The sequence below is a fragment of the Salvelinus fontinalis genome, chromosome 23 (assembly GCF_029448725.1).
Source record: "Salvelinus fontinalis isolate EN_2023a chromosome 23, ASM2944872v1, whole genome shotgun sequence".
Taxonomy (NCBI): domain Eukaryota; kingdom Metazoa; phylum Chordata; class Actinopteri; order Salmoniformes; family Salmonidae; genus Salvelinus; species Salvelinus fontinalis.
In genome coordinates, this window is record NC_074687.1 from 23,666,077 (window position 1) to 23,680,571 (window position 14,495).

At 42.8% G+C, this 14,495-nt stretch overlaps 1 protein-coding gene across 1 annotated transcript in view; it reads right to left on the reverse strand.

Moving 5' to 3' along the window:
• Nucleotides 1-962: 962 nt before the first annotated feature.
• LOC129821055 (titin-like) overlaps nucleotides 963-14,495 on the reverse strand; it is a 180,511-nt gene continuing 166,978 nt past the window's right edge. The window contains exons 216-228 of the mRNA XM_055878299.1: nucleotides 14,154-14,444; nucleotides 13,750-14,049; nucleotides 13,280-13,582; nucleotides 12,765-13,067; nucleotides 12,068-12,652; nucleotides 11,645-11,950; nucleotides 10,886-11,185; nucleotides 10,188-10,763; nucleotides 9,757-10,062; nucleotides 9,051-9,647; nucleotides 2,984-8,848; nucleotides 2,461-2,868; nucleotides 963-2,310 (exon numbers count right to left, since the gene is read on the reverse strand). Coding sequence (XP_055734274.1) covers nucleotides 2,009-2,310; nucleotides 2,461-2,868; nucleotides 2,984-8,848; nucleotides 9,051-9,647; nucleotides 9,757-10,062; nucleotides 10,188-10,763; nucleotides 10,886-11,185; nucleotides 11,645-11,950; nucleotides 12,068-12,652; nucleotides 12,765-13,067; nucleotides 13,280-13,582; nucleotides 13,750-14,049; nucleotides 14,154-14,444 — 10,442 coding nt within the window. The 3' untranslated portion in view covers nucleotides 963-2,008. The remainder of the gene's footprint in view (nucleotides 2,311-2,460; nucleotides 2,869-2,983; nucleotides 8,849-9,050; nucleotides 9,648-9,756; nucleotides 10,063-10,187; nucleotides 10,764-10,885; nucleotides 11,186-11,644; nucleotides 11,951-12,067; nucleotides 12,653-12,764; nucleotides 13,068-13,279; nucleotides 13,583-13,749; nucleotides 14,050-14,153; nucleotides 14,445-14,495) is intronic.

The window sequence follows — 14,495 nt, forward strand, 5'->3', positions numbered from 1 at the left end:
TGACTGCATCACTTCTTCTTTTTAGAAGAAACATTTATGTGTTGAAAATCCCAAATTGTTTGCATAGTCAATTTACACACAGCTCTGATACACACAATTATCCCACCAGACATGCCACCACGGGTCTTTTCACAGTCCCCAAATCCAGAACAAAAGCATACAAGAAAACGTACAGTATTATATAGAGCCCTTATTGCATGGATCTTCATTCCATCTCATATTGCTCAAATAAACAGTAAACCTGGTTTCAAAAAACAGATAAAGCAACACCTCGTGGCACACGGCCTCTCCCCTATTTGACCTAGATAGTTTGTGTGTATACATTGATATGTAGGCTACGTGTGTCTTTCAAAAAACATGTATGTAGTTCTGTCCTTGAGCTGTTCTTGTCTAATGATGTTCTGTATTATGTCAGTCTGTATTATGTTTTGTGTGGACCCCAGGAAGAGTAGCTGCTGCTTTTGCAACAGCTAATGGGGATCCTAATAAAATACCAAAATACTTTGTCACAACACAACTGATTGACTCAAACGAATTAAGAACTTCCACAAATTAACTTTTAACAAGGCACACCTGGTAATTGAAATGCATTCCAGGTGACTACCTCATGATGCTGGTTGAAAGAATGCCAAGCGTGTGCAAAGCTGTCATCAACGCAAATAGGGCAAATTTGAAGAATCTAAAATATTAAATATTTTTGGATTTGTTTAACACTTTTTGGCTACTTCATGATTCCATATGTGTTATTTAATAGTTTTGATGTCCTCACTATTATTCAACAATGTAGAAAATAGTACAAATAAAGATGAACCCTTGAATGAGTAGGTGCTTCCAAACTTTTGACTGGTACTGTATATATATATATATATATATATATGATACATACATACAGTACATGCAAATGAAGAACACAATCAACAGTATATGCAAATGAAGAACACAATCAGAAAACACCTGAGACATTTTAGTGCTGATATCATGCTTTATTAAATCAATACTAAACTCAGGGAGGTTGCATATAATTATATAATTCTAATTTAAATCAAACAAAAGTGCAGGGCAGAACAGCTAATACATTTTGTTTTCTTCTAACACAGCAGGTGGTGTCACTGTGGTACACTTGCTTGATGTTTGCCTGACATCTGAACTGGTGAAATTCTAAAGCTAACACACAAAAATAAGGCACACAAGCAAACCTCCAAGAGATGGCTCTGCTTCTGCAAAAAAGTGCAGGATGGACTTTCAATTTTTTATGGCCAGGTTGATGTTGTTCGGAAAATCAATTAAGCAGTCATTTGCCAGAAACAGAGCACCAAAAAATTATTTCAGCTCAAGTGCAGGCCGCTCGCACGTTGAACATGTCATTTAAATGGTGGTTATGACATAGTCAGTCCAGAACACAAGGCCTAGTTGTGCTGCTTACATGAGGGTTTATGCAAACAGCACTCAGGGTCTTAAGATCATGTTACAATTCATAGGAGTTTGATAGTAACACTGCAGGTAATAACATACAGTGTCTAACATCTCATCTCTCTGATTTAGTCAACTTCAACAGGGAGCCTCTCTACCTGTTGAGGCAATCTTAAGACATCAACTTTTTGTTGAGGCACAGAGTTTAGTTTCAGGTTTAACAGGGTATTCGTTTCATGCGAAACTTTCTCCTTTTAAACATTTCAGTTTCATTTGTTTCAGTTAATATTGTCATAAATAACAATTCATACATTTTCCATAACCGTTAAATTCGGCTATATACATTATGTACATGTCACAGAAAAAATGGATGAAAAATCCTAAGTCATAATTATCCAATATGGCACATTTTATAACAACTTTAGACTTTAGTCTAGTTTGGCATAAATGAATGTCAAGTTTGGTATAAAAATAGTTCATATTTACAATAACAGAAATCCAGGTCTTTATCAAGTAAGATTATTTTTTGTTCAATTAATACATAAAAAGGCATTAAAGTAGGGAAGGGGGAAGATATAAATTATATTAACTGTTTTTTTTATGATCGAATGCTAATAGTTACTGTTGCAGTGTCAGATCCAAAGTCGTTGTACAGTTTGAGTGTGTATGCTCCAGCATCCTCTTTTTTCACACTGGTGATGATGAGTGTAGTGAGGTCCTCTGAGGTCTCGATGTGGAACCTACCGCCATGCTCCTCACCGGGCAGCGTTCTTCCACCGCGAGACCATTCGATGTTAGGGGTGGGCTCTCCGGAGAAAGCACAGGCCACGGTGAGAACCTTTCCAAGTTCAATGGTGATGTCCTCTGGGAGAGCTTCGATTCTTGGTACCCCTGTCGCACCTGTTAGAACACAAATAAAAAAATGCTTAGCAACTGCACTACTACAAATATGGGTAACATTTTACTTAAAGCCTGAAGGTTTAATGCATTATGATGTAGCTATAATGCATTGTAAGACTTGTATGTCATAAGCATATATGAGATACTTACCTAGCATACCCTGTGCAATAGATCTCATGGAGGACCCCTCTAGGTGGGAGTGACTCATCATTTCAGCCATACTGCTGGAGCTCATGGCATGGGAAGATGTCATGGAAGACATGCTAGATAGAGACATGGTTTCCATCTGCATTTCAGCAGCCATGGCAGCCATGCTAGACATACTGGCCATACTGGAACTGCTGAAAGAGGTCTCCTGATGCATAGAAGATGAAGAAGCCATGTGGACTGATTGGGAAGAGAAGCTTTCCTTCATGCTGCTAAGAGCAGCACTCTCCCCCATCATCATCATCTGAGCTCCTCCATGGATTTCTTTCTTAACAACCTGTTCTGAACTTGTATGGGAGGCTAAAGCCATAGATGCTTCTTTTTGACTCATTGATACCTGTTCGGTTTTCACTTAAATAGAAGAAAAGAGACAAAGAACCATTAGAAATGTGAATATACAGACTTGTACAGAATTCGTACAGAATTTAGTTTTATCAAGAGGTTTGCTTTTTACAGCAAAACGTACCTTTCATGGCCATCTGCTGCTGCACATAAGCTGTGACTTTAGTGTAGATGGATTGGAACACTTGGCCAACAAATGAGAATGAAGATTTAGTAGAGACTCCTCCTTCTGCAATGAGCTCACAAGAGTATTCTCCCTGGTCGTTCTCAGAGAGGTCATGGATAATGAGAGAACAATGTCCATCCACAGACATATGGAACTCATAGTGGCTGCTCTGTGTCAGTTTCGTTCCATTCCTGTACCACACAACTTCTCTCACGCTGCTTTCAGATACACAGGACATTCTCACTGTGTCTTCTGAGGCTTTGGCTGTGAGTTGGTGGATAATATTTGGAGCTTTAGGAGTTGGGGATTTCACTGTTAGTGGAGATTTTACTCTCTTAGGTGAGGTGACTTGGGGAGGTGACTTCACTCCTTTTGGTTCAGGGGACTTGACTTGGGGAGGTGACTTCACTCCTTTTGGTTCAGGAGATTTGACTTGGGGAGGTGACTTCACTCCTTTTGGTTCAGGAGATTTTACTTGAGGAGGTGATTTCACAACCTTTGGTTCGGGAGACTTGACTTGGGGAGGTGGTTTCACTACCTTTGGCGAAGCGATTGGTTCAGGAGACTTGGCTGGGGGAGGGGATTTCACCCTTGGAGGCGAGACAACTGGTTCAGGAGACTTGACTCTGGGAGGTGATTTCACTCCCTTAGGCAACATGATTGGCTCAGGAGACTTGACTGGAGGAGGGGACTTCACCCTTGGAGGGGAGGAGATTGGTTCAGGAGACTTGACAGGAGGAGGGGACTTCACTCTTGGAGGCGAGGTGATTGGCTCAGGAGACTTGACTGGGGGAGGGGACTTCACCCTTGGAGGCGAGGTGATTGGTTCAGGTGACTTGACAGGAGGAGGGGACTTCACCTTTGGAGGCGAGGTGATTGGTTCAGGAGACTTGACTGGCGGAGGGGACTTCACCCTAGGAGGTGAGGTGATTGGTTCAGGAGACTTGATTAATGGGGTTGGGGTTTGGGGAACACTGGTAGGTGAAGCTACTCGTTCAGGAGACTTGAATCCAGGCTCTGGTGACTTTATTGAGACAAAAACCTCCTCTTCGACAATTGCTCGGAAAATGGTCAGGCTAAACCGAGTCTCTTGTCTGCCCTCAGCATTCTCAACCAGCAGTGTGTAGCTGCCTTCATCAGACGATTGTACAGAGGAAATTTCAAATGTAGACTTGTACTGCGTGGTCGATACCATAAGACGATGAGAGGATACAATTACTTGTCCCTCATGCAACCATGTAACACTTGGTGCTGGTTCGCCATCAATGTCGCAAGTGAATCGAGCAGTCTCTCCTTCATTGACTGTTGCAGACTGTGGTTTAGTCAGTATTCTGGCTGCCAGAGTTGACTTAACTTTATGAACAGTCACTTGCTCAACTTCTGACGCCTCCATAGCCCTCATTTTTGTTTCAGTTGAAGAATATGTTTCAGATCTTTCAGACGATGCATGTCTTTCACCCGACACGTATCTTTCAGTCAATCGAAACTTATCAGATGATGCTGATGATAAGGATGCTGCAGATGATAAGTATTCAGTTGATGCATACTTCGCGGATGCAGCATATTTTTCAGATGCAGATATAAATCGTTCAGATGAATCATATCTGTCATATGTTTCACGTGATTCAGTTAATTTTGATTTACTTTCTTTCACCTCCATATGTGTTGCTGAGGAGGAAGCTGCCTTGAAGGATGATATGTGGTAATGGTCTGTCTTTGTGATATCAGGAACAAATGGTTGTGGAGCATCCTCATCTTTACGACGTGATGTATATGTGGAGAATTCACCTCCAGAAACATCAAGGATACCATAGTCGGACGCTTCTCCCTTTGAGTTTGAACAAACAGCACGATACGTGCCACTGTCCTCTGCCTGACAATCACGGATCTGTATAGACAGCACTCCACTCATGTTTGTGAAGCGTAACTTCTCACTTTCTTGAATCAGTTGTCCGTTATGAAACCACTGGATCTCAGCCACAGGCTTCGCTTGGACATTCAGAGTGAACTTCGTATTCTGACCACATGGGACACGATGGGAACGCATTCTCACAGTCACACGTGGGGCGTGGTCGAGGCTGAAGGGTGTTTGGGTCACCGTCTGGTACTTGCGCTCAGATTTCAGTGCTGCCTTTCTTGACTCGTATCTGGACATGATGTCAAATCTGGCTGACCTCTCAAATCTTGAGGATGAGCGGGAGGATCTCTCAGCTGAAGCTGGGGGGCTGGGGGAGCGTGGACGCGTCCTCTCAGGGGTGGGGGATCTCCTTTCGATGATCTCCTCTGGCTCCAGAGGACGTGGGCGAGGAGTTCTTATAAGCTCAGAAACAGGGCGCATCAGCTCAATGTATGTAGGAGACAGTGATCTTCTCCTCCTCAAGAATTGTGAAACTTTTGTTCTCTTGATCTTGTGCTCGGTTACTTGTGATACTTCTCTTCTTGCAAAATGTTTATTTTCTTCATGACGCAGAGTAGACAACTCGAACCGGATAGGGCTGCTTTGTGGGGAGGCAGAGAAGCCAAGTTCAAGCTCCTCCTCAAGTTGGAGCCTTTCTTGTTCAGTTTTCTTCATTGACAGGTAATCATCAATGGGCTGCAGAAGCTCTTCATCACTCATATCACCTAGGGAGCGTCTTCTTGACCTGAAGGATACCTCGGATCCAAGAGAAGGTGACCGTCTTGCTGGTCTTACTGTTTCCAAGTCATCTTGCGTGAGCTTCGGGATACGCCATCTTGGCCTGTACTGGTCAGTAATTCTAGGAAGGGGCATGACATAGAATTGCTCCCACCTGGAGAGACGAATTCGTTTCTGTCTCTTCTGTACGATCTTCTCCATCCGCTCAGGCATTTCATACTGATCTCGGAGTTTCTTGTACCACTTCATGTCAGACAAAGGTACAAAGTGTTTAATCAACAGGTCTTCATCCAGAGCACTTGCATCATGGATACGTGACTCAGGAATTTCATATGGCATGCGAAGTTTCCTTTCCTCGATATGTACAAATGGTTTTTCTTCTGTGATATCAAATTCGCCCTCACAGTGTTTGGTACTCACTGCCGGCTTGTATATGTCTGCAGCATGTTTCAAAGCCTCTTGAGCCGCTGGGTTGAGTCCAGTAACTTCAGTGGTGGAAAGGCGTTGTGCCATTTTCAGTGTCTTGTCAATTTGTTGTTGAACATATTTCTGTTGTTCCGCCTCACTCTTATATTCTCTCCTCTTGTATGTAATGCGGTCCACCTTCAGTGTAGCCTGGCAACTCACTGATCCAACACAGTTTGTTGCAGTAACTTTGTAAAGACCTGAATCCTCAACAAGAGTTTCTCTGACATGCAGAACGTGATAGTCTACATCCTCTTGAACAACTGTGATTTGTTGGTTGAATTCCAGTGGCCTGCCATCCTTCTCCCACTTCAAGATTGGTGCAGGTGTTCCCGAGACTCTCAAGTCAAAGCGGACACTATGGCCCTCTACACACTCCACGTTAGCCAACAGCCGTTTGAACATTGGCCTCATGGTGTCTTCACTAACAGGGTGAGGTGTCACTGTAAGACGTGCTGTGCAACTGTCTTCACCAAACTTGTTGTGGGCCATAACAGTATATTCAGCATCGTCATCAAGGTCAAGATTGTGGATCATCAATTGATAAAGACCCTTGTCACTAATGAAAGTGTACTTTTTATCATCTCGTTTGATTTTCTGACCAGCCTTCAGCCATGTTACTGTTGGCTCTGGGTGCACTGTTATGGTTACACCGAAACGAACATCTTCACCGATGTAAGCAGCGCGGTTGTACAGAGGCAGAGTGAAGTCTGGTGGTCTCTGCATAAGTCTTTGCTTATCAAGCTTTCTCTTCTTTGTGAGTGAGCGTCCAATGAAGTGTTCACGGTAGCATCTCACTGTTTCAACAAAGAGTTCTCCATAGGCATTATCTTCACCGTCCTGACTGATGACTTTGCATCTGTAGACACCATCGTCAGATGTTTCAATTTCCTTGACGTAGATGCTAGCAATTCCATTGATGTAGCTGATTTCATATTTGTGACTGGCTGTTAACTGGCGGGTCCCAAAGTACCACATTGCTTTTGTGGTTTCATCATAATGTTCAATGTTGCAAACAAATCTGACATGTCCACCCTCCTCTGAAGATCCATGCATGACTGGACCGGCTCTCAGACCTTCTGTAGGGTGCGCAATCTTGACTTTGCCAACTGCATAACCTCTGTAACTTCTGAAGCCACCACCGAAAGCAACACGAGCTGATGAGACAATTGTCTCTCTCTCTTTCTTCACCAACGTCTGGTAGTATCTTCTGTGTCTCAATGTCTTGATAGTTTTTTTGCTGAGGTGCTCCAGCTTCAATCTAAGCCAAGGATGTTCCAGAGCTTCATGAGCAGTCATACGTTTCTTCAGGTCTTTACAAAGAAGTCTGTCACAGAAGTCCATGCCTTCGAGGCTGGTCTCTTTGAAAGCCTCACTGTCGAAGGTGTACTCTGCATTTGAGATATTCTCAATCATTTTTGTGGTTGATTCTGCTGCAAAAGGGTTAAGTCCACTGAGGAGCACATACGTTAGTACACCAACTGACCACATGTCAGTTGCAGTGGTGACAAGTCCATGACGGTGGACTTCAGGTGCACAATACTCTGGTGCAGTGAAATTGATTCTGATATTTTCTCCAGGAGTCAGTAATCTAGCCTGGCCCATTTCAATAATTTTGATATTTGTGCTCTTTCTTGTGGTGTAGACAATGTTGTCAGGTTTGATTTCAAAATGAGCATAGTTGAGTTTGTGCAAGAACTTCAGAGCTGAGCACACCTGTCTCAGGTACCTAACAATCTCCAGTTCTGAGAGCTCAAAGTTGCCTGTGCCAAGTCGTTCAAAGATGTCCACGCCTGAGATGAATTCATAAATCAAGACCATTTCTTCCAAACTGTCAAAAGACTCATGTAGGTACATGAAGTTCTTGTGTTTAGATAGATTGAGTGTCTCAATTTCCCTAGCAACTAGCTCCTGATCAGTACCTTTGATCTTGATAAACTTGGCCATGAATGTCTTCTTGGACTTGTTTTCAACACAGCGATGAACAACGCCAAATGTTCCGGCACGTGCCAGCTCTTCAGAAATTGTGTACTGGGCAGCCACCATCTTGATCTTTGATGAATGTGGTGCCTCCTCTTTGGTGATTTCTCTAGCTTCATCAACTTCTTCATCATAGTTTCTGATAACGGATTTATCTTCTATTGTTGTAACAGGCTCAGTTGTTTCAGAATGATCGCTCAGACCAAACTGGTTCTCCGCAATGACACGGAACTGGTATTTCGTCTTGCCAAACAGAGCGATCATTGTGTATTTAGGCTCGTTGGTTTGGCCTGCGCGGATCCACCTGTCACCTGATGTGGGGCACTTCTGAATAATGTAGTTAATGATAGGGCTTCCGCCATCTTTTTCTGGAGGACTCCAGGTTAGAGTGATGGAATCTCTAGTGATTTCACTGACTTTAATGCCCTTAGGAGGATCTGGTACATCTGCCACGGCAACTTCAATGGTCTGTTTGTCAACTCCGAATCTGTTCTTGGCAGTGATTACATAGTAACCTGTATCCTTCTTCTGAACTCCTTTGGGGAAGACGAGCGAAGTAAATGATCTTGTGACAATCACTTGAGTGTGAGCAGATGATCCCATGATCTCTGGTCCCTTTTGCCATTGGATTTGAGGGTCGGGCTTGCCACTGATTGGAATCTTAATGGTAACCACTTCACCCTTTACAGCATGAACTGCTCCCATGCCTTGCAGTTCTTGAGGTAGGTGGATCTTGGCAGGAACTGGAGGAGAAAAGAAAGAATATAAATGAATTGAGTATATCAATACTTATATATATATATATATATATATATATACAATTCTAAATGACCTACATTTTTTATCAAATGTAAGGGAATTCAAACTTGTTTTATTATCAAAAGATGTGTGTAACACAAAATGTCCTCTTAAAACACTTTTCAACAGCCTATCAAAAATGTTTACCTTCAACAGTCAGATTCACTGTTGTAGAGATGGATCCTCCTTGGTTTGTTGCCCTGACTTGATAGACACCTGCGTCGCTGTCCTCGGCATTAGCAATAACAAGTTGGTAATAACCTCCCTTGAATTCTTGCAATTTGAGTTTGGTACCATCTGCAACAATTTCTTTGCCATTCTTATACCATTTCACGGCGGGGATGGGATGTCCAACAATTTTGGTGACAAATGTAGCATTGGATCTAAACTTCACAATCATCTCTGGTCTCATTTCTTCTCTGAAGACAGGAGGTTTCATTGTGAGACCTGATTTGGGAATGATGGCCTCTGACACCTCACTCCAATCACTCTCACCACCCATGTTTTCACATTTCACACGGAACTCGTACTCAAAGCCCTCAAGAAGGCCTTTTACAGCGAAATGTGTCTCATGGATTTTATTGGATGTACAAGTGATCCATTTGTTCTGTTTCTTCTCTCGTTTTTCAAGGAAATAGTTCTTTATCTTTGCACCTCCATCGTCTTTTGGTGGTTTCCAGAACACAAGACAAGAATCGTTGGTCACTTCTGTGACAACAGGCTGCATGGGAATTCCAGGTTTTTCTGAGGAACAGACAATGAGAGCGATGTCATAGAAGTGCATTATTCTCTTAACCGTTACAGTAAACATGATCTATGTGATATATTTATCATTGTCAACAAGCATACTTACCGAATGGACTTTTGATAATGAGAACACCAGGAACTTCAAGTGCCTCACTGACTCCATATTGGTTCTGAGCAGAAACACGGAAGTAGTATCCAGCACTTTCAATCAGATTTGGAATCCTGCAAGTGTTTCCTGAGACTGATGATGACACCAGATGCCACTGCTCGCCTTCCTTTGCTTCTCGTTTCTCCACAATGTAGTTGGTGATCATTGATCCACCGTCATCCTTCGGTGGTTTCCAGCTGATGATCACTGCGCTCTTCAACACAGCATCAACAACAATAGGTCCCTCAGGTTTGGTAGGTTTATCTGAAAAGAAATTGTAAAAATCAACATTTAGATAACCAATTTTTTGCATGACCAACAGAGAATTTGTTATGTTTATAAAATAAGTAGTTATATTATTTCAATAATAGTAAAAAAAATATTGTTACCTTGAATTTCAACCTTGAGTGTGGTTTCAACAGTTCCAAATTTGTTGGTCAATTGCACCTTGTATCTTCCAGCATTTGTTTTGCGCTGTACATTCCTTACAACCAGATGAGTGTAACTCTCAGTGTTTTCAATGATCACGTTTTCAGACGCGTTGAGCGGCTTCTTTGCATAGAACCACATGATTTGTGGAATTGGACGGCCAATGTAGACAACATGGAGACGAAGACTTGTTCCACACCCTGCAGTGTATTTCTCCTTCAATGGGAATCCAGGGTGGAAAGCAGGTGCGGCCTGCAAGCGCAGCTTGCCGCTGGACTCTGTTTCACCGGCTTCATTGGTGGCCCTGCAAGTGTATACGCCCTCATCTTCCTGTTCATCTGTGGCCACTGTCAGTGAATGGTTGCGACCATCAGAACTCATCTTGTACTTGCGGCTCTGGATCAGCTCCTTGCCATATCTGTACCATCTGATGTCAGGAAGGGGACGTCCAATAATCTGGCATGTCAGAGTTCCTGATTCACCAAGTTTTGTGATGACATCTGCCATGTCTTCCTTGAGACTAGGAGCCTCTCCCACTGTTGAAACATAAACAGAGCATGAACAGTATTTCTAATGAATGGCAATGATAATTTGTAATCAATGATTTTTGTAATCTAAGGCGCTTAGAGTATTTTATGAAAATATTATGCCAACGTACAGCTCAGTTTAGTCTTGATGCCCATGGCGGTCCTGCGAGGTCTACTCATTCCTGTTTCATTTTCTGCAAGGATTCTGAACTCATACTCTGTAGCCTCCATCAGACCACCCATGGTGAACTGTCTGTCCTTGGAACGCTCCTTGTTGCATTTCTTCCAGGCACTTTCACCTGACTGTCTGAACTCAATCCAGTAACCCAGGATCTCTTTGCCACCATCGCATTCTGGGCGCAGCCAGTGAATAGTGATGCAGTCTTTGGCAACGGAGATGATATCAATCTCACCTGGTTGACTGGGTTTGTCTATTCAAAGAGAGAGAAGTAACCATGCAATTACAAAAATTCATCTTATTCAAGTATTGTATTATTTATAATATTTATATGTATTATTAAAGGTGCAATATGCAGAAATCGCCATTTCCTGTTTGCTAAAATTCTAATAGTTCGCCTAATTTCAGTTTTTGACAAAACAAGACGTCATTGTGTAGAAAATCATTGTACCATCTAAACCGCTGTGAAATATCTGTTCCATAACCAAAAATATTGTCATTTCAGCTGTTTGAAACTGAGCGTAAAAGACGCAAAAACAAAACTTAAGAACAGGAAGCATATAATTAGCACACATAGAACACTTCTTACACTTTCTTTCAATGAGATTGACAGATCTATAACTATAATTTCTATGTTCATTTTGTCGGGTCACCCAAAAGGTTACATATTGCAGCTTTAAATGTATAATCGAAAGGCCTATTAAATACATACCGAATGGATCTTTGCATATAACATTTTCAGATACTGGTCCAGGTTCACTCTGACCGATGTCGTTTTGTGCCACGACACGGAACAGATATTCAGCATCAGGGATGAGTCCAGTGAGAGTGTACATTGTAGTGGTGATGTGTGTCTTGTTGTGACGCACCCACTTCTCTGTGGACACCTCTCTCCTCTCAACGTAGTATCCTGTAATGCGGGCGCCACCATCATCCTTTGGTCTGCCCCAAGATAGAGCAACAGTGCTCTTTGTGACATCCATAACTTCTGGTGGGTTGATTGGAGGTTCTGGTGGAGCTGTTGTATAGAAATTAGAATTGCATAATTGTAAATAGAAGAACTGAGGAGTGATAACACAAGAAAACACATTTTATGGTTGCAGGACAAGAATTATGAACATTCAAAAATACTTACACAGCGGTGTCTTTGGAGTGACACATTCATCTGATTTGAGAGATCTGCTCACACCAAACTGGTTTTCAGCAGTGATCTTGAAATGGTATTCAACATTCTCCTTCAGCCCCTTGACCACCAGAGCTGTGTCCACCACTCTTGAGTCCACAGTGTACCATGCTACCTTTGATACCTCACGCCTTTCAACGATGTAACCCAGGATATCAGAGCCACCGTCTTCAGAGGGAGGTCTCCAGCTGACTCTTACAGAGCGAGCCTGGATATCATCAAACTCAAGAGGACCTTCCGGTGCGTCTGGACGTCCAATCACTTTAACATTGATGTAGACAGCCTTCCTGCCACATTTGTTCTCCAGGACCAGGTCATATGTGCCAGTATCATCTCTGTGGGCTTCTTTGATCACAAGTTCAGTGATATCATCATTGGTGGCAATCATAGCTCTGTGAGAGATATCTCGGCCTTCCTTTGTCCACTTGCAAATAGGGACTGGTTTACCCTTGATGGGCACAGACAGCCTGATGACTCCTCCTTGTCTGACCACATAGCCTTCTTCATATTTGAGGTCCAGTTCATAATCGGGATAGTCTGAAATGAAGCATACAGATGTTAAGTTAGTTCACATTTGACACAAGCTTCAAAAGCAAAATACAAAATTCAGCTCTTCCTGGCACGCTATACACATATTTTTATCCCTTACCAAGCATTTCTGTAACCTTGACAATTCCTGGGATCTCGACTGGCTCTCCGGGTCCACCAGCGTTGCAGGCCATCACACGGAACTTGTACTCAGCTCCCTGAGGCATGTGCGTCAGAGTGTATTCACAGATCTTTATGGGTGTCGTGTTGCACATGGTCCATTCCACCTGGTCCACCTTCTGCATCTCAATCAGATAACCAGTGATGACAGAACCACCCTCTTCCTCTGGAGGACTCCAGGCCAGAGACACAGACGTCCTGGTTGTGTCTGTGACCATGGGGAACTGTGGTGCACTAGGAGGCTCTGTTTAGATAAAGACAAATATAATAGTTTTGGTCATACACACAAGTTTGAAAATGGTAGAAACTAAGTTGCAAGGACATTTTGACCCATAAATCATTGCGTTGAATAACACATTACAAACAAGTTAAACATAGTAATTACATAATTTACTGCTTATTTCAATGTTTCTAATATGGGACACAACAACTAAGGACAGGATTACATATGCATACCGATGGGATCCATGGCGATAGCTGGTTTAGATGCCATACTGGGTTTGCTTGAGCCTCTGGAGTTGAGGGCGATCACGCGGAACTCATACTCATTGCCTTCGCACAGACCTGATGATCTGTATCTGGTCATGGTGACTGGGTTCTTAACGATGCTCATCCACCTTTCAGATCTGACCTCCTTACGCTCAATTATATATCCAGACACCTGGGAGCCTCCATCTTCTTCTGGTGGCTGCCATGTGATGGTCATTCCCTCATGAGTCACATCCAGTACATCAGGTCGGTTTGGTGCACTGGGTACGGCTGTGGAGAGATTCGAGATTTCACATGAGATCGGTTATAGCCACCATCATCCCTTTCCTTTAACTTCCTCAAAATTAAGTACATTGTTTTGGTGCTTTAATTATAGTGTATAATACATTTTGTCAAAAGGTGAAATGTACTGTGTTTTAGGATTTATGATGACTTACTCTTGAGACTCTTGCATTCAACAACTTCAGACTGCAAGAATCCCCCAATGCCGAAGCGGTTGGTTGCAGCCACACGGAACACGTATTCAGTTCCCTCAGACAATCTGGTGAACTTGAATGTGGGTCTTGTGACAGATTCGGACACTGGTAGCCATCCGGGGCGGTGAGCGTCACGCTGCTCAACAACATAGCCACTAACGTTGGCGCCGCCATCCTTCTCTGGTGGCTCCCAGCTGACCGTTACCGATGTGGCATCAACGGCATCAACTGTGATCGGTCCAATAGGTATTCCAGGTTTATCTAGACAGAAATAAGCAGACGGTTGTATTTAGAATATTCCAATACAAAAACATAAGAACACACAAACACAAGTATGGACGCTTACCAAGAACACACACACTTACCAAGAATGATAATTTTAAGTATCTCTGTCGCAGTTCCTACAGAATTCTTTACTTGAAGAGTGTAGCTACCAGTGTCATCAATGGTTGTCTCACGGACAGTCAGTTTGGTGTATTTTCCATTAGACTCAATCTTAACCCGGTCAAGACTATCCTTCATTTTAGCACCATTGAAGGACCAGGTGCAAACTGGAGCAGGTCTGGCCTTTATAGGAATATTGAGGTCGATTGGTTTGCCGGCTGGCACATGGACAACCTTCTGTGGAATGCCGGCCAGATCAATATAGGGCGCCACTGTAAAAGGAAATATTTTGAGGGAAAATTAGACCATCTGAAGATGTATCA